This window comes from Aspergillus nidulans, chromosome V (genome assembly GCF_000011425.1).
Source record: "Aspergillus nidulans FGSC A4 chromosome V".
NCBI classification, from domain to species: Eukaryota; Fungi; Ascomycota; class Eurotiomycetes; order Eurotiales; family Aspergillaceae; genus Aspergillus; species Aspergillus nidulans.
In genome coordinates, this window is record NC_066261.1 from 612,956 (window position 1) to 638,432 (window position 25,477).

The 25,477-nt window shown below is 48.3% G+C and overlaps 4 protein-coding genes across 4 annotated transcripts, besides 1 other annotated feature; 1 reads left to right on the forward strand and 3 right to left on the reverse strand.

Annotated features, from left to right (window-relative positions):
- Positions 1-25,477: part of a sequence feature (contig 1.153 11..403022(1)) that runs on past both edges of the window.
- ANIA_08480 (uncharacterized protein) lies at positions 3,460-7,989 on the reverse strand (the record flags this gene model as incomplete). Its single annotated transcript, XM_676657.1, has 7 exons — positions 3,460-4,355; positions 4,409-6,263; positions 6,324-6,449; positions 6,552-6,872; positions 6,920-7,129; positions 7,189-7,626; positions 7,693-7,989. 7 exons carry the CDS (start codon positions 7,987-7,989, stop codon positions 3,460-3,462), a joined length of 4,143 nt encoding a protein of 1,380 aa, XP_681749.1.
- Positions 10,025-15,753, forward strand: ANIA_08481 (uncharacterized protein; the record flags this gene model as incomplete). Its single annotated transcript, XM_676658.1, has 10 exons — positions 10,025-10,144; positions 10,189-12,388; positions 12,480-12,985; positions 13,087-13,231; positions 13,299-13,579; positions 13,649-14,066; positions 14,364-14,907; positions 15,333-15,400; positions 15,634-15,675; positions 15,746-15,753. The coding sequence occupies 10 exons, from the start codon at positions 10,025-10,027 to the stop codon at positions 15,751-15,753; spliced, it is 4,332 nt and encodes a 1,443-aa protein (XP_681750.1).
- Positions 18,776-19,696, reverse strand: ANIA_11082 (uncharacterized protein; the record flags this gene model as incomplete). Its single annotated transcript, XM_050612153.1, has 2 exons — positions 19,352-19,696; positions 18,776-19,291 (listed from the first exon to the last, which is right to left on the reverse strand). Exons 1-2 carry the CDS (start codon positions 19,634-19,636, stop codon positions 18,776-18,778), a joined length of 801 nt encoding a protein of 266 aa, XP_050468102.1. The 5' UTR covers positions 19,637-19,696.
- ANIA_11080 (uncharacterized protein) lies at positions 20,037-21,412 on the reverse strand (the record flags this gene model as incomplete). The annotated part of the gene is made up of 2 exons (XM_050612154.1): positions 20,037-20,151; positions 20,223-21,412. 2 exons carry the CDS (start codon positions 21,410-21,412, stop codon positions 20,037-20,039), a joined length of 1,305 nt encoding a protein of 434 aa, XP_050468103.1.

The window sequence follows — 25,477 nt, forward strand, 5'->3', positions numbered from 1 at the left end:
TTCTTTCCTTCTTTTTTCTCTTTTCATAATCGCCGTTATGTTGGTCTTTGTAATAATAGCAAACGTGAATATAAGTCTGATAGTCAAGGTTCAGCTCATCTACGATGTAAAGGTTCTTTTGGCATACAAGAGGGTTAGTCCGATTTGTCTAGTGAAGCTACCCATTAGAAAACATTGCTTAAATTTCATTCTCCAGGTGTAAATCATAATGCCAAAACGCTGCTTACACCGTACCGATTCCCCCCAATACAACCGCCGTTTTTTTCCCGCATTTCAATTGACATCTCGCCATACCTGACAATTTGCAGATTTGGCTCATCTGTGGAGATCGCTGTTGTTCCGAGAGGGACTTTATCATTTTCGATATATAGCCTCTGATCCGGAAATCTAGAAATATTGATAACGCCGAATCCCTCCTTCCTGGTCCTCAAGGTGAAAACGGCATTGAACGTTTCGGATCCGATTGATAGGGACACAGTACCTTTTTCGTACCTGGGCTGTCAAAAGTCTATGATTCTTACTGTCAGTGACCGCTAAGTCTATCTTGAGCACACATACTATAGTATTTAGGTCAAGCCCGGCACCATTCGTCGAGAGCGATAGCTCACCCCCAGACAGCATACGATTGGGCCGGTATCTCGAAACGACAGCGGTGATCTTTCGGTATGGAGGTTTAGCACCCAAACGCAAAGTGGAATATTCCCCATCGCTCTATAAGCTGCAGCTATAATGCCTTATGATCAACATCAATTTCGGCACCAAGTGCATCGCCGATTAGAGATTTGGATGATTTGAGGGTTAGACTTGCCCGTTCCACACTAAATCTTACTGCACCTGTCTTGTCTGTACCCTGTTCCCTATGCAAAGCCTCTCAGTCCTCGTTGATTCACGGTGGATAGGAAGGGGGCTTCTTGTATGCGGGAATTGTATCTGGAGTTGGAATATCAACAACGTGGACGAGATTTCAACTTTCTATTGGCTCTCATTTTAAGAGAGCTCCAACTGCTCGCAAATAATGGGTCTGGTAGGTTTGGAGCAAGGCTGAATGGGATATGAACAACATCATAAAGGACAGATGGAACATTCTCGTCGCTTGCTAGGACCCGGGCGCCTCCAACCGCTGCACAGGTCACGAGCTGCTCCAAGCTCGAAAGGGAGCCACTGACTGTCTTCGGCAACTTTCCTGGCTGTGCTAATAGTTTAAGATCCACTCGAGAATTGGTTGTTACAACCACTAACTGCTCGGGGACCTCCTGGGCTTTGTGAATCCTGTCTGGCCAACTGAGTTTCAGCCCTTTCAGTTTCCCAAATTCAAGCTTTCCAAGAATCTACACCGTAGGGCATTTGGAACATGATCAGACTCACTAAGCCAACACAATTTACATCAAATACCCATACATATACGGTAGTTGCGCCTTTGTGGAACAACGAGATGTAGAGAAGATCATGCTCGAAGAGGATGGCCTTGCCATCATGGTCAATGCATTCTTTAGCCTTGCCATGCTCAACTAATCCGACTTTGGCATATACATGATGCTTCAACGGGATTTCGCCAGTTTAGAGGTAGAGGTTAAGCAAGTGCTGTGCCCGAGCTAGCTCCTCAGCTGCCATGACGCTATCACAGAAATCGGCCGCTGGCGACGGTTCATGAAGACTTAACTTAGAAGCAATCTCAATTACAGATTGAGTATACAGCGCCGCACCATGTCCGCGCTGTTGGACCACAGCAAGAGCAGTATCTGCATCACCGACTTCATACGGTCTTAAGAGCTTAGATCTGCCCAAGGCCTCGCGCATCCCTTTCAGGGTGGAGGGAATTATAACCGGCCATCTGGGGAGTGCTTCCCTCTGAAGGAAGGCTATTGCGTTCTGATCCTGCAGGGTGGTCGAAGGCGGCAAATGTAGCTGCAGGTCGGCATAAAAACCCGTAACGGTGCTGACTGGGGCCGACCCCAATGAGAATTGGCCGTGTATCATCTCGTGCCCAAAAGGCATGAGATAATTTACATTCCCCTCGCGGACACCGGCCACACGGGCCCCCTGGAGAGCAGCCTCCCCATCTTCAATCCGCACCTCCAGCGAGCCCCGGGTAGTCTCCTCGGTGGAGAAAAGCTTAGAACCTTAAACTTACAAACAGGTGTACAAGAAAAAGGTATAAAAACCTCATTCTTTCTCTTCTGCTTTTACAGCTAGAAATGAACATTAATCTGTATAGCAGATAAAGCAGAACCTGAGTTGACCTTTTTTGTACAACTAACTGTAGCTCGGCGAAGTTGTTCTGCCCCAGCAGTATGGTTGTACTGTGAGAACTGGGGTTTTGGTGATGGTAAGGCAAAGGCAGAGATTGCACGAGAAGGAGCAGGAGGAGGAGATTCAATAAGATTAATAGCTTCTACCTCAGGTATACAAGAAATAGTAGCAAGGCATGAGCCACAGGAGAGAGCATCTCTATATAATCTGCCTGCACAAGGGCAAAGACAGGATAAGGGAGCTATATAACTTTCTTTTGGTATTATTACTCTTTCGGCAAGGAGGAATATGTCAGGTTATTTATCAAAAAGAAGTAGCAGTATAGTAAAAAGTAAATATAAACTAAATCATTAATCATCTGCATTATCATCCCTCTCTAACCGTTCTTAGTCATATTCCAGCTCTATCTCAAGGATTTCCTGGGTAGAGATAGGCTGCTAGTCAAATACTCCTACTAGCCGCTCTAGCAAGCCGAGCTCTGGCTGGTTGCCTTGTTGAATATAGGCTTGGATCCGGGCCCGTAGATCAAAATATATCATATGATAGGGGGTGAGGATATCATTACCAGCATCCTTAGGCAGATTTTGGGAATTAAAACCAAGTTCTTTTGATTAGGCTGAGGTCCAGTTATAAGTACTTTCAGGTAGGTACTTATCAGGATCTACCATATGATTAGTAAGGTTAATATATAGATATATTATACTTACTCTAGTCTTGTATATTATTCTGAAGTAAATAAAATAGGTCTGTATTAAAGTATACAGGATATGACCACTGGCTGGCTTATACTACATATTATCATGGCCTGGCCATGATCTTCAACCTTTAAGGATTTGACCCCTCAATGTACGTTTTGTAATGCGATATATAGAATAAGAAGAGATCTACTATTAGGAAGATGTATATCAACAGTTAAATAGTATCTAATTCTTAGTAGATAATATTTATATAGCTGATGTAGTTCTGTTCTGCCCTTTCCCCTTTAAGCATATATATCCGCAGCATTTTTTCAGACATCATATTACTTGTTAGGCGGTGATTTAGGCGGAATATAAGTTACATACATGACATTTCAGATCTTTCGGTTTTCTCCCAACAGTCTGCCGTACCATTGATTATCTCACGCACAAGTGAATCCAACGTGGCGCTCCGACAAAAATCCAATGCTTGTCGTACAGCTCGAACTAGCGAGATATTGCAACTACATGCTTAGGAGACCTCGTTGGGGTTCGACTCGACAGCCGTATTCCAGTCATAAGTAGGACCAGTACAATAAATCTTCCCAACTTGCAAACTAGCGGTGCAACCCACGGAGTCCAGAGACGGATTAACTTCAACGAACAAGGCATGGGTAATCATGTTCTGAAGACAAATAGCAACACAGCTCTCGCCCTCCACAGCCTCGTGCCACCTTCCACAATTCATAGTAGTGTTCTCGGCCACGGTTGCATTATCCGGAGGTGGTATCATAAGCCATTGGTGGCCATCTGAAGTAGAGGGTGTGGTACCGGTTCCTTGCTTATCAGCTACATGTTCGCCTCCCTGGGGTGAGAGACAGATGGTGGTTCCGTAGATTTCACGGCCGACTTCGAGGTTATCGCATTCGGGGGTAACCCAGGGGTTGAACTTGCGTACGTCGCCGCGTTCAAGCTCGAAGGCGAACTCTATGCTACTGCAGCTGTCATCCTGTTGAAGGTCGTAGATTCTCTGGCATGAAAGTGGTAGGCAGAGTTCCAAGCCTGTCTTGATGGAAGAACACCACCGGATAACTCTCTGATTGCCCATGTATAGTGCTGCTGATGATATATTGTTGGCCTGTGCAATTGAAGTGCATGTGTCCCCATCGGATGTAATGTATGTTTTTTCTGAAAAGCACGGGGACTCTTCGACCGGTAGCGGATCTAATGGAATCTCCTTTATCTCCGTCGGCGCCGATAGGCCGCATCGCTTATTGATCGTTTCAAGGCGAAACTTGTAGAAATCATCGTAGGCTGAATAAGGAGTACTCTGCATCATTTTATGGCGTTCAACATAGCAGTAGGAGCAGATTTCGTCTTGCGGCATTTGTTCAACAGAGTTGACGACAGTAAAGCGGGAAATAATATCTGTCCATATTAGCATGTCTCCCTAGAGTGAAGACAAAAAGGAGAAGGCTTACCATTACAGTACTCCCCAGTTGTCTCATCCTTGCTGCAAGTTTCATTGAAACCTGCCCACATATAGGCACCAAACATTGTAGGAGAGGCACCACGACTCATTTTGTAACCGGCGCAATTCCGTGCTACAGAGTCATGCCATTGCTGAAGGCTTCTGCCACAGCTTGGGTCACAAACAGAGTCCGTCAATGTAGCATTTCCCGGCGAGCGGTGATAGCCGGATTTTGTCATAAGCTTAACATAGGGGTGACACTTGACCCTTTCTTTTAGGGCTGTCTTACAGGAGTCCGGAAGTTCGAGATGATCCAGGCTGGAAGTGCTGTACAGGGTAAAGCCAGCAAACTCTCGTCGCCCGGCAGTTTCCTCGGCGCCTCCCAGCCAGGCGAGGATAGAGGAAAGAAAGCCGTTGACATTGTCTCGGGCGTAAGTTGGGACTCCATTGAAGGGAGAGACCATCTCAACAATGGCTTTGGTGCAGAGATTGTGAATCCAGATGTTTGTGCTTTGTTCTATTTCCAGTCCTTTACGCTGGCAGTTGTTGGTCTCGAGGCAGGTCTGTGAGTAATCGGAGAAGAAGCTGTAAAATCCGCTGCCTAACATATAAATGTTCGACGAGTCGATAATTCGAGCAGCCCACGACATGGCGCATTTCAGCTTGTTGGTCGTGCAGTCGTCAAAAGTAGGATCATTGGGGAATCTCCCAGGAGTAAAAGGCTGCGGAGCCAGAGGGACTGGCTGGTAGTATGGGGATTCAGTCTGGATCATGGCCAGGAGAATATTCTCAGCTCCAGACAGCTGGTACTGATAAAGAACGTTGTGCTCAGAGGACGTCCCATACAGCCAGGCCTGTTTGCTTTCAATCAAGATACCGCGAGCCGAGTAAACGTCAATCTGATCCTGCGATTTTAGATCCAAGTCATGATCCGCGACCCATGCCCAGATATTTTCGAGGTAGGGGGTTGAGGTTGGGGTCAGATGTAACAGGAGGGAAGCACCTATGCAATTTGGGTTGACGCTTCCTGTCTTTTTAGGGCACTGTTGCTTCCGAAGCCTGGATCCGTAGGCGCCGCCAATACGGATATGCGAATCCCACATGGCTGTCGATCCTTTGGTCGATTGGGCAACGTTCCATTCTACCACAACTGCACCAGCGGTTGGACCGGCAGTAGTAAACAGCATATCCTGGATTTCAATGACACCCGTATCACCAGGGTCGCCAACCTTCACTGCAACATGGGGACTATCAACATCCTGAAACTTCAGGCCCATGGCCATAATTTGAGGCCATGCTTGTCCCACAATACGGGATCCAACGGGAACTTTGAGGGTATCTTTGATTGCGTAGACACCGTACGGGAAGTACACCACAGAGGAGAGATTAGCCGCATATGAAAGAACCCAGTTGAGCATCACAGTATCGTCGGTGACTCCATCACCCTTGACGCCAAACAGCTTCACATTGACAATATCCTCAGTCGCAAGGTCTTCGTACTGTGGTCTGCGGCGAGTAAACCAGTTAGGCTTGACATAGGCCTGAGTTCCAGTCATTATTGCCGTTCTGCTCATGACAGGGATATCAGCGCCGTTGACAAAGGTGCTAACCCCAGAGGCATCAGTAACAGTGCCGAAGCCCCACGAGTCTTTAAGCACTTCGTCTCCTCCGGCAAGGAGGACCTTGTTCATCACGTTGTCAATAACTGCTGTCTTGACGTTGAAGAACCCGACGTTGTGAAGGAGGAGGGAGGTAGAGTTCTCAGCATGCAGTGATGTCACTATGCCATTTGGGGTATTGGCAATAATTGCATCTGCAAGAATCAGAGACCCAACGCCTTGCCCTGTACTCAAGGGGCCACCGGCCTAATATCATTAACTTTCGGCGGAAGTGAAGGCGCTGAAAGCAAAAGAGTATGTACTCACCCCACCAACAATAGTCAGACCGCTTGTACATGACTCAATAACATAATCTTGCATTGTCCAGGCCCAGTCCCAGTGAACTTGCAATGCAGTTTTACAGTTAACGAACACGAGCTGGCTAGTCGTAAACTGTTGGTTGCCAAAATAAGCTCTGCAGCCATAAATTAGCGCTTCTTATAGGCGAAAATGAAGTATCGTATGAATAGACGCGCACCCAAAATTACCACCCACAAAGGTGAGATCAGCCAGAAAACCTCCAGATCCATTTTCCATGTATATTCCTTGCTGAGTGTTCTCAGGGACATCTGAATTGTAAAGCATGTAAAATTCAATGTTCTCCAGGGATGTGCCCTGTGCAACCTGCCAGTGAATTCCACAAACATACGCGGATGGGTCTGTGAGTCGGATATCAATCTTGAAGTTCTTGATGCTGCGTAGGAAATTGTTTTGATTGAGGTACCACTGGGCATTATCGCCAACATAGGGGTCCGAAGTGATAACACCTAGTCCAACGAAACTCGAGGCAGCCAGAATTGTCGGCACGTTTAATGGCTGGCACATATTAGCGACGTCCCAGGAGGCCATTATGGAATACTCACGTCTCCAATGAACTGCGTGTTATAGTACTGAATGATTGAGGAACTGACAAGATACTTGCCTCCTGGAAACCATACGACTGCTGGAAATCGTGTACTAGAGCCGCAGTTCTCACCACAGCGGCCCCCGTCTGAGATTGCTCTGTTGATGGCTTCTGTATCGTCAGTTACTCCGTCACCTTTTGCCCCGTAGTCGCGGACATTTCTCCAGATCTGTATGTTTTATATTTTTAAACACCGCTAAAGATGAGCCCTTAGACAGATTGACATACCTTGTAGTCACTTGTCGCGTATGGGCTCAGGCCATTCTTTTTCATGTGTGGCATCCAATATTGGGAAGGTGCGCGCTGCTGAAGAGTATTGTCTCTAGCGCCATCCTGGGTACTTATAGATATATTCGTCGGCTTTGTGTTTGATTGATAATCATAAAGTCCATTGGAATGGATAATTGCCTGGTTTGGTGTATTTGTGTACCGTTTGTCTCGTCCGTACTTATTACGAATCATTGCCGCCACGTCACTGTGATTGCCATTCGGTATGTTGTCTGTAGATTCGGCGACAGTCTTTGCCGCTTTCGCCAGCTCAGGTGGGATAGAGTAAGGTTGGCTACCGCGTTTGGAAGCGTCTGTGGAGTCATCGCGTCTTCGGAGCTGCGCCTTTCGAACCGCCTCGGAGGTATATGGCAAAGGGGTAGCGGTTGCAGAGGCCAGCTAGCGAGTATCAGTAGCTGTAGATTCAGGTAGCTCTGAGATAGGCAGAACAAATAGCCACTGTACCTTTGTTTCGTCATCCTCTCGAGTGGTATATAGGTTGAAGTTAGGGTATTCCACTCTTTCCTTGTTGACATGCGCTAGAACTGCCAACGCATTTCTAACCATAGTTTCGGGATCGTCTGGGACATCCTGATCACCCTGATTCTGGGACAACTCAGATTTATTGTGCCGACGATCATGGTGACGGTGGTGGAGATGGCTGTGGGAGGCTCGGGCCGTGCTGATGAACAGGCAAATGGCGATCACCAAGAAGATCGACAGAACTTGGAACCACGATACTGAGACTTTGGCTGGCCTCATCGTTTTGTTGATGATGAGTGAGATACGGTAGCATGAACAAAAGCGTTTGTCCCCTGATACCCAGCCCACGGGACCTCTTAACCATAAAATTGGTGTAGTCTTCAGTCCGCACAATCACCGAGGATGGTACCGCACGGGCTCAGCTGATCGAGCTAGAAAAGCCAGATATTCCGGGAGAGGAAAATGCAGTCGAAGCGATAGCTTTTGCTTTGATTAGTGATAATTAGTGGTAGCACTAGCAGTTGACTTAAGACATGGTTTCCCATAAGCGATGTAACACGGGACTGTTTCCCAAAGTACTTGTCCGGCCGCAATTCTTAAGGTATATTTGAGCAGCCTCCTTCCTGAACCCTAGTTCTCGCGGTGAGCCAGAAGTGCCAAGCAGCGGACTGTGCTTGGCATTGCTAGTTCCGCTCAGCGGTGCTGTGTTTCGTGGAGCCGTATGTTCCTGGCCCGCTAGCAAGCGCCGCAAGTATCGCCAAGTCATTAGGGAGAAAACCTCAGTACCGTTGGAGGTGGACTAAGAACGATATTTAGGAACCAATATAGGCTTGGATAAGGTCCTTTTTCAGGTCGTTCGTTCTCTAAAGAATCTCTCCATAGCCTATATCTATCTATTATATCTATCCTGCATCGATCTGCTATATCCTATCTCCTAATCTACGTTCCATAGCTATGATTATATAGTATTACAAGTCATGCGGTTAGATAAGTAGGGACTAATATAATTAGCATCGCGTGTCTGATCACAGCCATTATTACAAACCAGCTATCAGTAAGCGAAATGAGATCAAGTTGAACTTGAAGTTGTGTGCTGCCTCAACATGATGGTTCCTGTAGCTCGCCACCTCTAAGCTCAAGTCGGAAGGTTCGAGGAAGCCAAGGGCCCGGGGTAATTAAACGAACTTCAATATCATGGGTCATTGGTAGAGTAGACCTGGTACCTGGACGCCGGACGCGTTGGAGGCGAAACTCGAACTAGTGTGCGGAAGTGCACCCTTCTGATACGGGCCATAAAAGCACCAATCGGATGTCACAACTTAGGGTATTTCGGGCTAATGTGAAAAGTCATATTTCGGCATTATCGTACCATCTATTCGCACACGGTTTATCCTCTACTTCGTCCAGGATTCTAGGGTTTCACCTCGGCCGCTCAACAAAGTGACTCATGCAGGAAACCACATCAGGCAATCATCCAATATTACGAAAATGTCTGGCTCAGATAGGACAACATTTTACACGTTCCGTGAGCATGCAAGATGTTTCGTACACTGATATTGTAATAAAAGTGGGCTCTCCAGATGATCCCCGCAAATTGACGTATTACCACGGCTGATGAGCGTCTCTTGGATTTTACCACTGTCTATCAGAATTTCTGCCGTCTACCCTTCAGATTCAGTTATCAGGCACAATTCGCATTGGTGCGTGACATACTATAGCACAAAGACACTCAAATATGGAACCCTTGTCCTGTTCCTGTGAGATCCAAGCTCTACCACACCACCCCTAAGAACGGTGCGCTTCCGAATCTCCAATAGCGTCTGGGTCATACTGCCCGTGTCTGGTTATTCCGAATAAACCCCTGTGCATGGTATGCCCAAGCTCAGGGGGCATTTTGGACTAGTCAGTTGTGAAGCTATGAAGTCCTTGCAGTAGCATCGCTTTAGTCTGAGTTAGTAGGCTAGTGGTAGAATGTTTGTTTATAGTGATGAGACCATAATTCCCACTCAGAAGCATAGCCGACCAGATCATTGCCTTGCCTACGTGTGATCCGTTTAAGTAGGTAGAGGCAAGCCCCCCCAGCATTGCCATAAAAGTTCCTCTCCAAGCACCCCTCTTTGTGAGACTATTTCCTCCAGAGAAATGGGGGTCGCGTACTGGCGAGGTATAGTACCTCTGCTACCTTTACCTTCTTTGCTTTTGCTAGTTATATCCTTATTCTTGCTATCCGCTCAAGTCGGCGCCCAGGATTGCAGCGCACTGAATCCATGCGCTACCGGATGCTGCAACAAATTCGGTTACTGTGGAGTAGGAGATGACTACTGCGGCGCTGACTGCGTTAGCACCTGTGATTATTTGTCTGAATGCGATGCGTCAAGGCCATGCGCTACGGGATGCTGCAACCAGTATGGGTACTGTGGGCTGGGGCCCGACTGTAGGTATTACACGCCTGATAAAGATGAACAATACTAACTCCAGAGATTAGATTGTGCAGAGGACGTCTGCGTAGCCGGCTGCGATCGCCGTTCTGAATGCGATCCTGGAGGTTATGGCGAATTTGCAGAGCGTGCCAAATGTCCCTTGAACGTCTGCTGTCCAAAATTTGGCTTCTGCGGTACCACAAAAGACTTCTGTGGTAATAAGGAGGTCAAGCGTCCTTCATGCTCCGATACGAATGGAATGTCTCGTGTTGTGGGTTATTATGAAGGATGGAGTATGCGGCGATACTGCCATAGTTTCTACCCCGAGCAAATTCCTCGTGGTATCTATACGCATCTGAATTATGCGTTTGCTTCAATCGACCCAGAGACGTTTGAGATTCTTGCCCCGGACGCCTATGAAGCCAAGATGATGAAGCGGCTCACATCGCTCAAGAATCTGGATCCCGATCTCAAGGTCTTCATCGCGGTTGGGGGGTGGACATTCAATGACCCAGGGCCTACTGCCACTGTTTTCTCCGATATTGCTTCCTCGCTTAAGAATCAAAGGGCCTTTTTCAAGTCCTTGATTAGCTTCATGTCTACCTATAACTTTGATGGTATTGACCTAGATTGGGAATACCCTGTTGCTGACGATCGAAGCGGCCGCCCTGCGGACTACGAGAACTTTCCTAGGTTCATTGCCAACCTTAAGAAAGCACTGAAGGGTTCAGGAGGACGAGATGGTCTCAGTATCACCCTGCCAGCGTCGTACTGGTATCTTCAGCATTTCGATATCATCAATTTACAAGATCATGTGGACTTTTTCAATATTATGTCCTATGATTTGCATGGCGCCTGGGACCAAAACAATAAGTGGCTCGAACCGCAGTTGAATTCTCACACAAACCTCACTGAGATTACGAACGCATTGGACCTGCTATGGCGGAATAATATCAAGCCTGGCAAGGTAGTCCTGGGCATGGCATTTTACGCCCGTGTTTTCGCAGCTGCGAGTCCCAGCTGCATGGAACCAGGTTGTTTATTCCAATCTGGCGGAAATGCAGGGCCCTGCAGTAACGAGGTAGGAATTTTGCTCAACTCGGAAATTGTCGACATCATGAACGAGCAACAGGTGAAACCATCTCTTGACAAGGAGGCTGCGGTTAAAATCCTCAAGTTCGACATCAATCAGTGGCTTACGTACGATGATGCCGAAACCTTTAAACTCAAGGCGCAGTTCGCGAGCAGCCAGTGCTTGGGAGGGGTTATGGTCTGGGCTGTTTCTCATGACCTTCCGTATGGCAATTTCTCTCGTGCCTTAGGGGAGGCTGCGAACCGCAAGATCAAAGCAATAGCTATGAGTGCGCACTCCGAAGATAACGAGGTGAGAAAAGTCCACCAGCAATGTATGTGGACGGACTGCTACGAGGATTGTCCCTCTGGGTGGACGATCGTCAAACGTATGGACGACGATGGCTCTGGAGAAGGCATGATCGACCATACCGGCTGTCTGAGCGGAAGCGACCATTTCTTCTGTTGTCCACCAAGCTCAAAACTACCGACCTGCGGCTGGTATGGCCACCGCAACGGAGACTGCAATGGCAGGAATAACTGCCCAGCTGGCATGATAGAGATCGGGTCCAACGACCAGCACTGCGATACCCACAATTACCAAGCTGCCTGCTGCACATACCAGGATATCCCCAGCCTGAAGCTCTATTCTCAATGTCAGTGGGGCAATTCGCCCAAGTGCGATAAAGATAGCTGCTCTGGCGGTACTACCCTGGTTGCGAATTCAAGCACTGGAACCGGTGGAGACTTTTGCGAATATCGGAGCTATTGGGAAGACTGGAAAGGAAACTATGCCACCTACCAGGAACGAGTGTATTGCTGTGACCAGGAAGAAGATACCAGATGGGAGGACTGCGAATGGGAAGAAGATTATGGTCTTCTACGCGTCGAACCCAATATGGATCTGGAGAACTACTGCTTCACTAATTGCCCTGACGATAAGGTACGAGTGGCTTTGGAGACAAGGAATGGCTGCGACGCGGCAAATGGAGGTCGTGTTCGATGCTGTAAGCCGAAGTATATTACCACACATGAGAAGGGCGCTGCAGATTACACGGACGAAGAAAAACGACTCAATGACCAGCTGAAAGAGTTTATGGAACATCCAACGTGTGGGTATTATGATGAGACACTTTCAAAGCGTGGCTGGGTGGACGACGAGTATGCATATGGAAATGCCTCCTTGAGTGAGCCCTGCCCACAACAATCCCTATTCTCATAGAAGGCGCCAGCGCCGTGAGCCATACTACAAGTTTAACATCCTGACCTTTGTGGCAGGTATATTCGATGAGAGGTCGCACCCATTGGTTCGCCGCGTCACCTATACAGCAGAAACTGCCACGGCGTATATAGTCTATCGCCTAGTCTTCGAAGTAGCACCCTCACCCGAGCTATCACCATCACAATTAATGAATATGTGGTCGCTCAATGTCCTCCCTCTGTATCAGTATCTCACAATTCAGAGGATCCGGACGTATGCGCACGAAACGCTCGACTGGGTACAGGATGGATTCGAGACCTTCGTTACCCAGCTTATCTGCAATATGGCCTATTTCAACAGGCTGTTTTCAGGGTCCGATAATGGGCTAGACTGTGAATGTGATACGGTCGGCTGCTGTACTGAAGACATGGTGTGTGACGAGATTCCTGCGGGCACTGTCGATGTTGACGTTGAGGAATATGGAGAATACGGCTTGGAAACTGAGTTGGTCACCAGGGGAAACAATCGAGTATTAGACCCTAGATTGGCGGATGGACAGAAATTCAAGTTTGTCGGGCGTGTGGTGAGGTTCTCCGACTGGGCATTAAAGCTCAAAAAGATTTTCCCTAACATGAATCATCGTGTTCCTCAACTTGATAAATTCGCACTGACATCTGAGCCTAGTACCCTAAAAAATCCAATGTTGTGAAGGACCCCAACCACTGGCTCCGCAATAGGGCATTTGGCTTCACGAGCGGAAATCTTTGCTATAGTTGGAGCATGAGTATTATGCCTAAACTGAGCAACAAGGATCTCGAAAACTTTGACAGTATGTCCATGATCTGCCTATTCACGTGTTGTACGAAGGCTCACGGCTAATGACATATACTTATTAGTTGAACATAAACTTGAGATGAACACCCTCTCTCAGTATATGGAGTTTGCCACGAACAGAGAGCTGCCATCTGGAAATCCAGTGCCCGCAGATCTCCCAGCCCTACCAGTCGACTATATTCGAAACCATCTAAGAAGTCCTGTTCTTCAGAATGCGCCGCGCATGAAAGGTGGTGAATTGCAGCCCCGTCCACTTATTCGCATAATGAACGCGCTGGGAAGCAATCGGAATGCTGAAGGTTTTGTGATGCTCTTGAGCGGAGTTAACTCGTGTAAAGTTCAGGTATGAGGCCTCTCACTTTTCTACATGGCCCACATGGGCAATTTGCCGAATCATTCTGACCCTGCTCAGCTTTGGAGGGGAACCGACGTCTGGGACGCCAACATCATGGCCAATCAGGTTCAAGATTGGGATCCAGCAGTGGGAAAGATAGTTTTGCAGAAACTTCGGTCTCTGGCTGGGGTTATTGACTATTTAAACCACCCTACTATACAAGCACAAATGGTCATTGAAGCTCACGAAGTTGAGGAGGAATTCCGCCTGGCGGATGACGCGTGGGTGGCGAATGGAAACAAAGAGAAAAACATTGGCGCACGATGGTGGAGACTTATATACAAGGACCTCCTAGAGACTCGATCAGCAAAAGCTCAGTCATTGATGAAGAAGTGGTGTGACGAGATGGTGAAGAACTGGGGCGTACGGACAGGTGATGATGCCAAGGAAATATTGGATGCTGTTAAAACCCTAAGCCAGGCACCGATGGCGATCAGTATGAACGGCCTAAACTACTAGCGTTGGGACTCTATAGGATGCCTAGCAGACAGTATTGTGGTGATTAACATGCACCAGCCCGAGTGCAGCAACTAGGGGAGGTTCTCATACACCTTGACCTAAGAAGAGCTAGTTCAGCGGTTTAAACCCTCATAATGCCAAAGCACTGCTTACTAAGCTGGACCCTTTCCCTATTTTGCCCCTCATTCCCTCAACTACACTCTTCTCCCACTCCTCCGTCTCCATCTTATCTCTCATTAATACCTCGTTATGTCGTGTTGGCCTCCCTTAACAGGCCTTGCAACCTTAGTACGTCGTACTAAGGTCCACTGGGGCTGTACTATATACCGTACAACATACACTCCTCTCTCTGAGGCGCACTTCGCCAGAATTATCGACCTCATAAATGTCCTCATCAAGGAAAATGTGCGCACTCAGCATGATAATGCTAGTGACAAAGAACGTGCTGCATATCATACCCTCATGGAGTATTACGAACCCATTATAATGAACGACAAGTCCCAATTTGACGGTATGACTATTAACGATGTACGCTCACATTATGAAACCTATCTTGCAATGCCCGATCCTGATGGATATATTGACGAGAAAATCGTCGATCCTGATGAGTGGATGGAGAGGGAGAGTCACGGACCAATAGAAATCTCGGAGTCAACAGAAACCCGGCCCTGGACACATTCAAACTTCTGCATTATTATTGACGAAGAGGTGGTGCAGAACTTGGCCAGTGCTGATTCGGCTATGCTGCTCGCCACCAATGAAGATGGCCGCTTTCCCAACGCCAACATATCAAAGCACTGGGTGAAGGTGGTCGATATGTACGTAGAAGACTCAGAAGATGAGGAAGTGGAGGACAAGGGGTGGATGAAGTGTTCGATCTATAAACTTTGGAATTTTTGGAGGGACATGTGTGGCGAGGTGGGGATTTCGACCTGGTCAACTGTTAACGAGGGTCCTTATCATGGCTGATCATGTCTTAATATGCGCTTCTTTATTCTCTTTCCTCTTCCTTGGAGCGTCTATTTGGGTATTTTGGACGAACGGCGGCTTTGGCTTGATACTATAAACGCTTCTCACACTTGAAATTACCAGGTCAAAGTGTCTAATCACACAAGTTGGTTGTCTTATGTGGATTCCCCCAGGCATGAATGCATACCCTACGACACATTATGACCTTGGACTTAACTGTCTCATGGGATCATGTATTCTATCCTTGATAATTTGACTACTGCACTGAGTCTAGACTGTTAGTCCATCCAGAACTGCAACAGAGGACGAACCCGGAACTTAACCAGTCCGTTTATAATACCAGTAAGATCATTGTCAATGCCAGGATATGGCTTGATAGATTTCACATACCACATAGCCAACATCAAAACTTAGCGCCCGCAACTTCAGACTTCACATCAGACAACACTCCAGGCCCTCATCGTCGAATATTAAACAGGCATCGACGCAGTATCATGTCCGCGTTTGGGGATCAAGTCCTGTTGCCATGATTCGTAAATGTAAGCGCACAGATTCAATTATAATGCCGTTTAAAGTGCATAGTCGTCCATTGCGACAGGCAATGGCAGGCATTTTTCGTATGTCTATGACTTACAGCTCTTGAATACAATAATATATATTGTACGGCTATGTACTCCATAACTAAAGTACTGTAAATAATCTATTGTTATTTCTTGGCACTCCGCTGGGCTGCCCCGTTAGAGACTGGATTCTCCGATTTTCACTTATAGTGGATTTTCGGAAGTTCTAGCCAACTTGTATTCTCGGCGGGTGCGACGAGGCGATTTAGCATGTGTATGATTGTCAGAAACACGGCATTCTGGAAGTTCAAGCCCCTGTCAAGAGCAGGAAGCAAAGCCTTGTAGAACTAGGATCGGGAGCTCACCGAGAAGAATGAGGAGTTGCGAGGCGTTGCTGGTTTCGTGATGTCGATGAGAGACGAAGGCTCGTTCTCGAGTAGACAATAATACATAAACCCTAATAGGAATAAATTCGTCGTTCAGTAGTCAGTGACTAGTAAGGTTAATGTCTTAATAGTCTTTGGAACATGATTTAGATTTGCTCCAATCGGACTAATTAAGAATGGTAAGCTTAGCAGCTTACCTGAAACAGCTTCTGCCTAATGACTTGGGAATTTTGCAGCATCACGTATACCTGACTATCTTTATACTATAGTAAGCGGTCGCTTCGGATAGTGGGCGCGCTTGCGTCAACCGCGCTTTTCTACTCCATTTAGTACTAGCCGTATAGAGGCACTCGGTCCATCCTCCTTCGGTTATTAATCCCTGTCAACCTGGACGCGTTCTCTTTTGCTCTCTCTGCTTTGCACTAGGCAGAGAGCTATCTTCTCTCGCTATGGCGCCAATCCTTCTTGTCAGTTTCTTGTATATTGCGTTTGAGAAGAGACTATTGGTACAGACTGTGCCCTCAAAAGACAGGCTGCACGCAGCAGATGTCGATGGTTCATCGAGGACAATTCTTGGTTTGCAGGTCAGACTTGCTGCCCTTGGGGTTGCTTGTCACATAGTTGAGTGTGACTTCTTTACAGACAAAGCAGGGACTTCCGCTCGGGACACCATTTGCTGGGTGGGCTACGCTGGGTAAGTACTGTTTTTATTATTTTCTCTCCTGCAATTGTTGCGAGACCCTGGAAACACCAACCGGTGATTTATGCGATATGTGACATCCGTTCATGTTATTATCCAAGGTTCTATGCAAAGAATCCGCGTCAACAACTACCTGTGAGCATATTTGTCAATGCTGTGCAATAGCTGGATGATTCCATAGCGGTCATGGAGCACTCATGAACTTGTTGAGGGCACAAGTCTTTGTAAATGGTTTGGCTGGGTGGGGGTTCTTAGGATTTGTCTCTCACTAGCATTGTCTACGGCATCGGCTTTGAGATATGCTTCTTAGTGCTGCTCAGGCTATTCTTCATACTCGTAAGTGGTGGCTTGAGAGACGAAGTATATTGGTACGATCATACAGAGGCCTGGCCCCGTCCAACTCATCGTTACCTACAAGATGAGTTTTCCGCCGTTGAGCCCGGTAGACCACAAGTCGATATGAAATGTGTAAAGAGCTCATGATATCAGCTTAGATTTTGCGAACATGGGTCTGGACCAAGATGATCTATATGCCGCCGCTGGCCATGCTATCAAGGATTAGTCCTCAGCACATCAGTCACGTCGTGTTATAGCAGCAATCAGGACAGCAGAATCACCCCCTCCCCCAGCCCAACAGGCACGCTACATAAACCCACAGAAACCTCATGAGTTATGCTCAGTCTTTAGTTCAACAATGTATCTCCATTGCAGAGTTATGGTCACCACGTTCAGCTTGCTTGCATATGTGCATGGAGTCTGTGCCATGCTAACAACAAGATAAACAGTTGCATCCCTTGTCCTGCCTTTTGCCCATGTCTTGCGCCCACGAAAACATTATCTCCACCGCCATATGATCATATTCCTCGCTCTCGTTCCCCTTTTCATCATTCTCACAATCTCCTACGAAGGGCTCTTCTACTTCGCCATTGCTTTTACCCTCTTCAGCTGGGTCCAACTCGAACAGAGGATCCATCAACATTCTAGGATCCATCAACATTCTAAGAACCACAGTATCCGCAATATCATTTCTAACGAACCTTGTCAACCGGGCAACGCTAGGAATGCCGTAGCTAATGATTGCGCCCCAAACACCGAAGAGGCCCGGAAAGAGGAGATCCAGCACCGCTTGCAACATCCGCCAAGGCAGCGAAACAGAGAGGAAAGGCTGCCTTAGAGAGAAACATATAGAAATCTCATCCTGTCGGAAGTTAGAGTCTGTCTGTTCTTCCTTTTCCTGCTGCACTTCGCCTTCTTCAGCACCGAAAACATCGCCTCGGTCTCCCCATTCTCGCTAGACGCTGTCTACCGGCTACTTTCTATAATCGATTCCTTCAGCCAGGCGGCTCTTCTTATCCTCAAGATTCTGGCCCCACTCGCACTGGTTTCTGCCAACCTTGGATTTCTAACCAAAAGACTGAACATTCAAGGCGGGAGTCTGTTGCGGGGTTGGAAGCTTTGTCGGAGGTGCTTGTTAGAGGTGTAGAGTTTCATTACGATCTGTGAAGGGGATTCGCTAAATACAATGAAGAATATGTAGATCGGCGGACGGTTACTAGATGTTGGCGGTTCCCATTATAGAGCCGCTGTACCAAGGAGTCCAGCTCCGAGCCAAAACAGGATCCATGATTTCCTTCAACACAGCAGACTGGCATCGTGCCACTTTAGTCGTTCCCTGATTGAGATTTGGCAACTATGGTACACGGTCGCTTCGGACACCTGGCAGCTTGTATACCACTTGGTTAACTGGACGAGCGGTCCATCGTAGAGCCCTTGGTATGAATGTAAGACCTAAATAATGAGACGACGCTGGCATTGTTCACGCTTTAGGTTAAGTTGGCCACGTTAGGAATTACGCGACATCGATTCGAGAAGGTTCATTCGTCGTTGCGACAATAAGCTGTAGCGGCGAAGTGATACCGCTGCGTATTTGCTCTATCATTGAATTAGAGGCTAGTACTCCGTAAGTCGTGGAAAATGCTCCTCGAGGAGCGTGGGGTTGAATCCCTCTGCCTTTAACTCCGCCAACGGTAACTCAGATCCCTGGCAACATAACTGCTGGCTACGGCGCAGTCTACCTTCGCCGCAGTGTATAAACCCAATGATAAACCGCCGGTGCCAGAGCTCCGGACGCGGTCCGTCCACCCGGCGCCTCAAGAGACATACGACCAACAATTTCCCAGAAGCTAGATAGCCTGGGTACATCCTCAAACCTAAAGGCCGAGTACGAGAGTACGAACCATTTCGACCCCTCTTTCGTAAGGGGAACAAGGTGCAGACCCAGAAGCTCAATTGCTGTAAGTGTTATCCCTTCACCTGCTTCCTTGGCGTTTTTAAGGATATCCTTGATGACTGGACAGACTGCTGACGTATGGGCAGCAGCGCTGGTGAACGTCACTGGGCTAGATGTGGCAATTGCATCACTTGTACTCTTGTCGATGATCGCCTCGAAGGGCCCGGCAGGGAGGAGGCGCGACACGTCGGTCCACGATCGGAGATCCGTTTGTATCCAGTGCATGGCGTGCGAGGGGTCCTGCATCTTCTCGGCCTCCTGACCAAGGCGGACAGCTTCGGAGGAGAAGTCGGCATTCTAAGCAAAAGCAGTTAGCCAACCGCTCACGGCCGTCCCAATTGAAGCAAAAGACCCTACCACAATCCCATTTGCTTTCCATCCCCGCGCAACAAACGCATCCCGAGCTCTACTTCCAAGTTTCGATATCCCAGGGCCGAGGTGGAGGACTTTTGGCGTGTTGGGCTGCGCTGCGGTCGGTGCGGGCTCGCTTTCGAGGAAAGAGAGAAGAGCGTCCAGGAGGACTTCGCCCGGGTTCAGCCATTCGCCAACATCCTGGCCAGTCGCAAATTTCGTGTCCCAGAAGGACGGGTCATCGTAATCCGGTGCGCCAGTTCGTCGAGGCCGGGCAGCGTCAGCTCGCATTCTCTTGTGATCCTGGAAAGGTGCCGAAAAGACCGGGGACGACTTTCGGGACGCGACCTCGGCCGATTTCACGTGACGTCTTGTGTTCTGGAGGGATTACTGACCCACGCCAGCCCTAACTCTTCAGTCTTGTGATCGACCACTACCTTAGTCAATGGCTACACGGTGTGCACCGAACCCGTAGCTGCGAGTCATTTCTTTGCAAACGTAGACGTTGTTTTACCTTCGCCCAGAGCTCGAAAGACGTCCTGAAAGCTTTCAGAAGAGACACTAAAGAAATAAGTGGAAAAATAATGTACTGAATATAGAAGCCTAGGATGATTACTATTCCAAAGGAACACAAGATGTGCTTAATGTATAGGCCATGTCCAATTACGAAGCAGAGTTATCAGGCACTGCACTATTTCTCTGGACAAGGATGATTGTAAATGCTCAGATAAACCCCTGTCTTCTCCGAATAAGTGTACGACACCCACATCAGTAGATGTGATGTCTTGGACAGATCGAGGCCAGGACTAGACAAGTAAGCAGCAGCGTTAGCATAGCTTGTTATGTTTGACACGAAAGGCAGAGAATGAAGACATACTAGAACGACTGAATAGTCTCCGGGTACTTGGCCGCGAGATCCTTCCACCCCATTAACTCAAAGAACTTGACGAGCTTCTGGATACAGCCTGCATCGTTGAGCCCTTGCAGCGGAAAGTAGCCCTTGCCGAACGGCAAGGGATTGCCCGCCGTCATTTCATAGTTCCAAACCATGGGCGCTGCATCCTCTGGGATCTGAGGCGCATCGGCCGGGAGGTCTCTCTTGCCGACGTTCTTCAGGTCGATAATATCCCAGAGCTCTTTGAGATGTCGTAGACCCTCTTGATGAGCGGGGCTGGTGGCGCGGCCATTCAATGTCCAGAGCTCCTCGAGCTTAGTCTTGTCTACGACATCCATGACGAAGGAATAAAACTTGAGACGCGATTTCGCAGGCGAGACGTAATCCCATGCCCAGAGGTTGTGGTAGCCCCAGCCGTTGAGCTCAGTCATGTAGGCTTCCACAGCTGCCCAGGCCTCGGTGCAGTCCAGTTTGCCTTGGTTTTTCAGGTCCTTGACCCCGTCTCCGACGAGCTTCGCAACTTCCTGGCCTGCCATTGTGGCTTTCAGCCCGGGATAGCTATACCCCTTCAGTGAAACCTCATCACCCTTAAAATCGAACCCGAAAGCATATTGCGTCTTTAACTTGTCACCACCAGGTACTTCTTTCGGTAGTCTGGCTTGCTGCTCACGAGTAAGAGAATGCTTTGGCTCGAAGTACGCATAAAGCTCCGGATCGAATCCTTTAACTCCCGCTCTGGAGAAGTGGTTTACCATCTCGGCCGGCGGGATCTGATTAAATGGGTCCCGTTCCGTCCCCGAAAAGGAGTCGATAGGTTCCGCGCCAATGCGGACCATTGGATGCGCACCCTTTTGCTGGTAGTTGATGCTGAACTCCATGGGTAACCCGCTGACAGTCAGACTGGAATGGAATGTTGCTGGGTGAGGGCCGAGGCGGGGAACGAGTTGGTTGTAGTAGAAGGTGAGGTGCCGATACTGCTGATCGAGGGTATAGCCAGACGAGGCGAGCATCTGACCAAACATTGGGCCGGTCTTGCGCCACCATTGCTCCTGGTCTCTGGTGGGAAAAGACAAGGCTGAGGTCAGCACGTCAAAGGGAGCCGGGGCGCTGCCCTGTCCATTGAAGAGATCAACGATGGTCTGCGCTCTTGGATCATCAGGTGTGGCGACCATTTTGACTGAAAAGATATACGAGTATGCGGGGTGAGGCAGAGCGTACTGAGTATATTTATTCTTAGGTATGCAGTGGTTGCGCAAACGGTCGTGATTTCCTTTGCGATATGTCGCGGGAAATGCCCCAAGATAAAGCGCAGTATTTCAATCCCAGCTGACAGATCCACTGACATGGCACTCTACCCCTCGTGTTGCTTTCAAGACCTGGTATTGCAGGCGAAAGTTCGTGATAGGTGCCGCGTAACAGAAGCAAACAAGGCTGGCACAGTTCGAGTAAGCGACAGGCTGCCCCTGGCTGATCCACATCCTGTGTTGGCCAATACCAACTGACGGTAAGTTGAGGCCGAGTCGAGAATCTGGCCCAGAGCTTTCCATTCTAGCAGTGCTGGGCCGATGGGACGATATTGATAGTCGGGCAATATTACCTTGCTTCGTGCCTGTGCAATGCTCGTACCACCTCCTGTACGCCGGAGAAATGGGCCCATGCACTCTAGATACCCCTGCTATTGGATCCCACGCTCGACATGCATCAACATGGGCTTCGGAGAAGCGGTGCGAATAATCTATAATTAGGATCTATGATCGAGATCGCGAATCTGGTTACCGAGACCGGGGATTAGGATGAACGAAAATCTATTGCAGATATAGCATGCTGGATCAAGGGTCAAAGGTACACCCTGACCTCGAACCCAGGTTTCCAGTACACCCACTATCGCAAGCTGTATAGAGACAAGGAGGCCGTTGCACGGCTGTTTTCAGCAGGGCCACACCATACCTGGGGCTTCGGGCAAGGTCAGACGTCCTGAGGAGAGAGAGCTTGGTCTAGAGGTGGCTTGTTTCTCAGAACGATGACTTTCTGTCTTTCAATGTTGACTCATACCTAGAAGTATATGCTTTTTTCGTATCTTCTGCCTGTGCATGTCCATCGGACTATAGCCTTGGAGGGACCTAAAGAGAGACCTCCCTCCCCCCAAACCTTCCTAGACGCATAAACCGACGGAGCCGTTCTCAATTTGGTTTTGGGACCGTTCGTACATATTCCTTGCATTATCGATCGTCTCGATATTCATTATTGGTACCTGCCATCTTCTTGGGGCCGCTCTGCCTCTTCTGCTCTCTCTTCGCCATCTGCTTCTGGAAGAACAGCTTTCTTCTCTCATATGGACTCAAGTCGCAACGAGCCCTCTGTTCTCATTCTGCTGCTGTACATCGAAGATTCTCTAACTAAGGAGCCAACGTTGACGCTCTGAATATGGGCCGTCCGTCCATTGATATAGTCGAGTAGTTGGCTTTGACGCTTGCAGAACTCACTGTCAAGTCTTGCAGCAGGCCCTTACCCTCTCTAGGCTCTGAAATTGGCATGCCAAGCTGCTATCCCGTGGGAACGCTGATCTTACGACTGGCCCGGCTGTACTCTTTGTGCGGCTGCAACTGCAGTTGCTGCGACTGTCTCGTATTGCTCTTGGCTGATCCGGCAAATGTCAACCTGCTGCCCATTCCCAACTGGGTAAGTAACACCTCTTTCGAGCTACGCTGCGCACTGAAATGACTGGCACGTGCATTAGCGCCGCCACTGCCAAAGTTCCCCGTCCTGGCCAGCCCGCCAACGCATGTTCACACTCTCCACTCTCCAAGTCAGCAAAGTGATGCTCATGGATTGACCAACTCCATTTCCATGCACTGTCAGCGTGTCTTGCTCCGACACCTTCCCTCTCCATTCCTACCTTCACCGAAGAGGACAGACCCAGTCACCTGCCACTCTGCCCAATTGCCAATTGGTAGGTATTTCTAGAATTTACTACGTGATTGGACAAGTCTACATCATGACAACCCCTTCAGCGCTAAGGTTCTCGGCACCCTTACGTTCAATGGACAAGGTATAGGTACCTTTGTTGACACCCTTGGTCTATGGCCCCGACTTCATTCACTGAGAGAGGGCTTCCAGGTCATTAAACCATCAACCGAATTTAACCATGATGCATCTAGGCAACGGCCTATCTACTGCAGATAGCAGATTGTAATCCCGTTTTACTCCTATTCCTCTATTTATTTTCATTCTGTTTGGTTTCTCTCATCTTCGTCGAGTTTCTGCATAATCATGCGGGGAGCCATGCGTCTTCCAGTGGAAACAACCCAAAGACGATTACCTATAGCATGCTACTGGGTATTTATTTGGAATTGTCACGGTAGCTTGTAAGCGTTCTCGCTTTCTGGTGACCGTTGATACCATACGTTTTGACCTATCCTGGAAGCATCGTGGCAGCTTGTACGTGGACCCATCACCCTATGATATGGAAGTCAAACTATTGGCTGCGAGATAGTAAGCCCCGCCTTGCAAGTGGTAGTGACCAAGTTTGCCAGCGCTATAGAAAATGCAGGCGCTATGCCATCGGTGCACGGCAGGAATGGCCCCCAGCCCCTACCAGCCTTCTGCTCTCAAATGCCGTCGGGCAGAACGGTAAGCGGGTAAATTCTGCTGCCAGCCTTGTGAGAGGCATACACTAAATACTTAAGCTATGAGGCTGACAGTGGAGCCCTCTACCAAGAGCCTCTGAACTTTGTAGTTGCGAAATGGTGTAAGTAGTAAAGATCACAATGTACTTATGCGGAAGGTGGTATAAACTGAACCCTTGAGCCTTCATTCACTACCACAGGACAGAGAAGGCGGACAAGTTGGCCTGATACTACTACGTGGGGAGGCTGCAGTCAAGATAAGTTTCCCTTCCACTGCCTTTTTCCCTCCCCAGTGTACGCTTACCCAATAAGGTATCAAGACAGACACATTATACCAGTGACAAACCGCTAATGATAATTTTCCAAAGTAAGCTGGTCATTATTGAATCTATCCCGATATGCACTATGACGGCAGTGTGTCAGCAATAGTGCCCGCTTTTAGCTTGCTCCATCAACTTGCTATAACCCCAAACATAGGATAAGGGAGGTAAAGGAAGAAGTTAGGCAATCAATGCTAGTCATATGATCAGTGATGTATTACGAATCTTGAAAGTTCGTTGTACGGAAGTTGGAGACAGCTTTTTCCAGCGGAAGACCACGCAGCGGACGCAGAACGGGACTGCGGGTGTTAAGTCTCTTACCGTAATGCATCGCACCAATGGTCCAGATGGTTTGGGAGTAATATACCTTGGCCGTGAGAGGCTAGTTCGATGATTCCAGGGAATGGATTGAGTGCAAGAAGAATAGCCTTGGCCTATACGATACGCGAATATCTTGAGATATTGCACCGTGGCCCAGGTATTTCAGAAGCGAATGTACTTAGAAAGCTAGGAACGGAGTCTTCTTGGCCTCTTCAAATGCGAAGGACTTTGTAGACGAGTTTCTCTGCTCAGGGCCCCGGTCGGAGGTCTCATATTGTGTTGATAGCTACTGGCGTCCCCGCGCGGGTAACAGTGTCGGCCTCGAATATTCTCGAATAGACCTTGGGGTAAAATTTCACAAAGATCAGACACCTCAACCGACCATTTAGAACTTCACATTGCCTCCGATGTTAGTCTAGTCACAGTGTGAATGATGTCAACCTCAGCCCCTTCTCGAGCTACTCTTCGACTTATGTAAAGGAGACTTTGTCGATATCGTCAGTTGCATTCTTACCACCGATGTAGGGTAATCAGAGTCATTAAAGGTATTTGGATAATCAAACCAGCAATGAGTAGACAGACAGAAGACAGAGCCTGCGTAGGATACTGGTGTTGGGAGAACAAGTGGGTGGCTACGAGCGGCCGCCTCAAAGTGGATTAATATGAGCTCATCTCGACAGTACGCCGGTCATTCGGTCATTGAGTAGCCTATAGAGCGAACTGGCCCAAGCGGGTTGCGGAATTGGCTAGCGGACTAGAGGAGGTTGTGAAATACCGAAGATGCTCGACCGATGTTCAAGTTGAATGTGACTAAGAGTAATATTGGAACGCTGAGGTATAGACAGTGCTTCGACCATGGACTTGGGCCCCGTTCTTATGTATACCAAGGTCGAGCGGTAATCACACGAACATCGGGTCTAGGTTTTGGCTTGATTTTCAACCGGATGAGGGCTCCTTACCCACTTCAGGA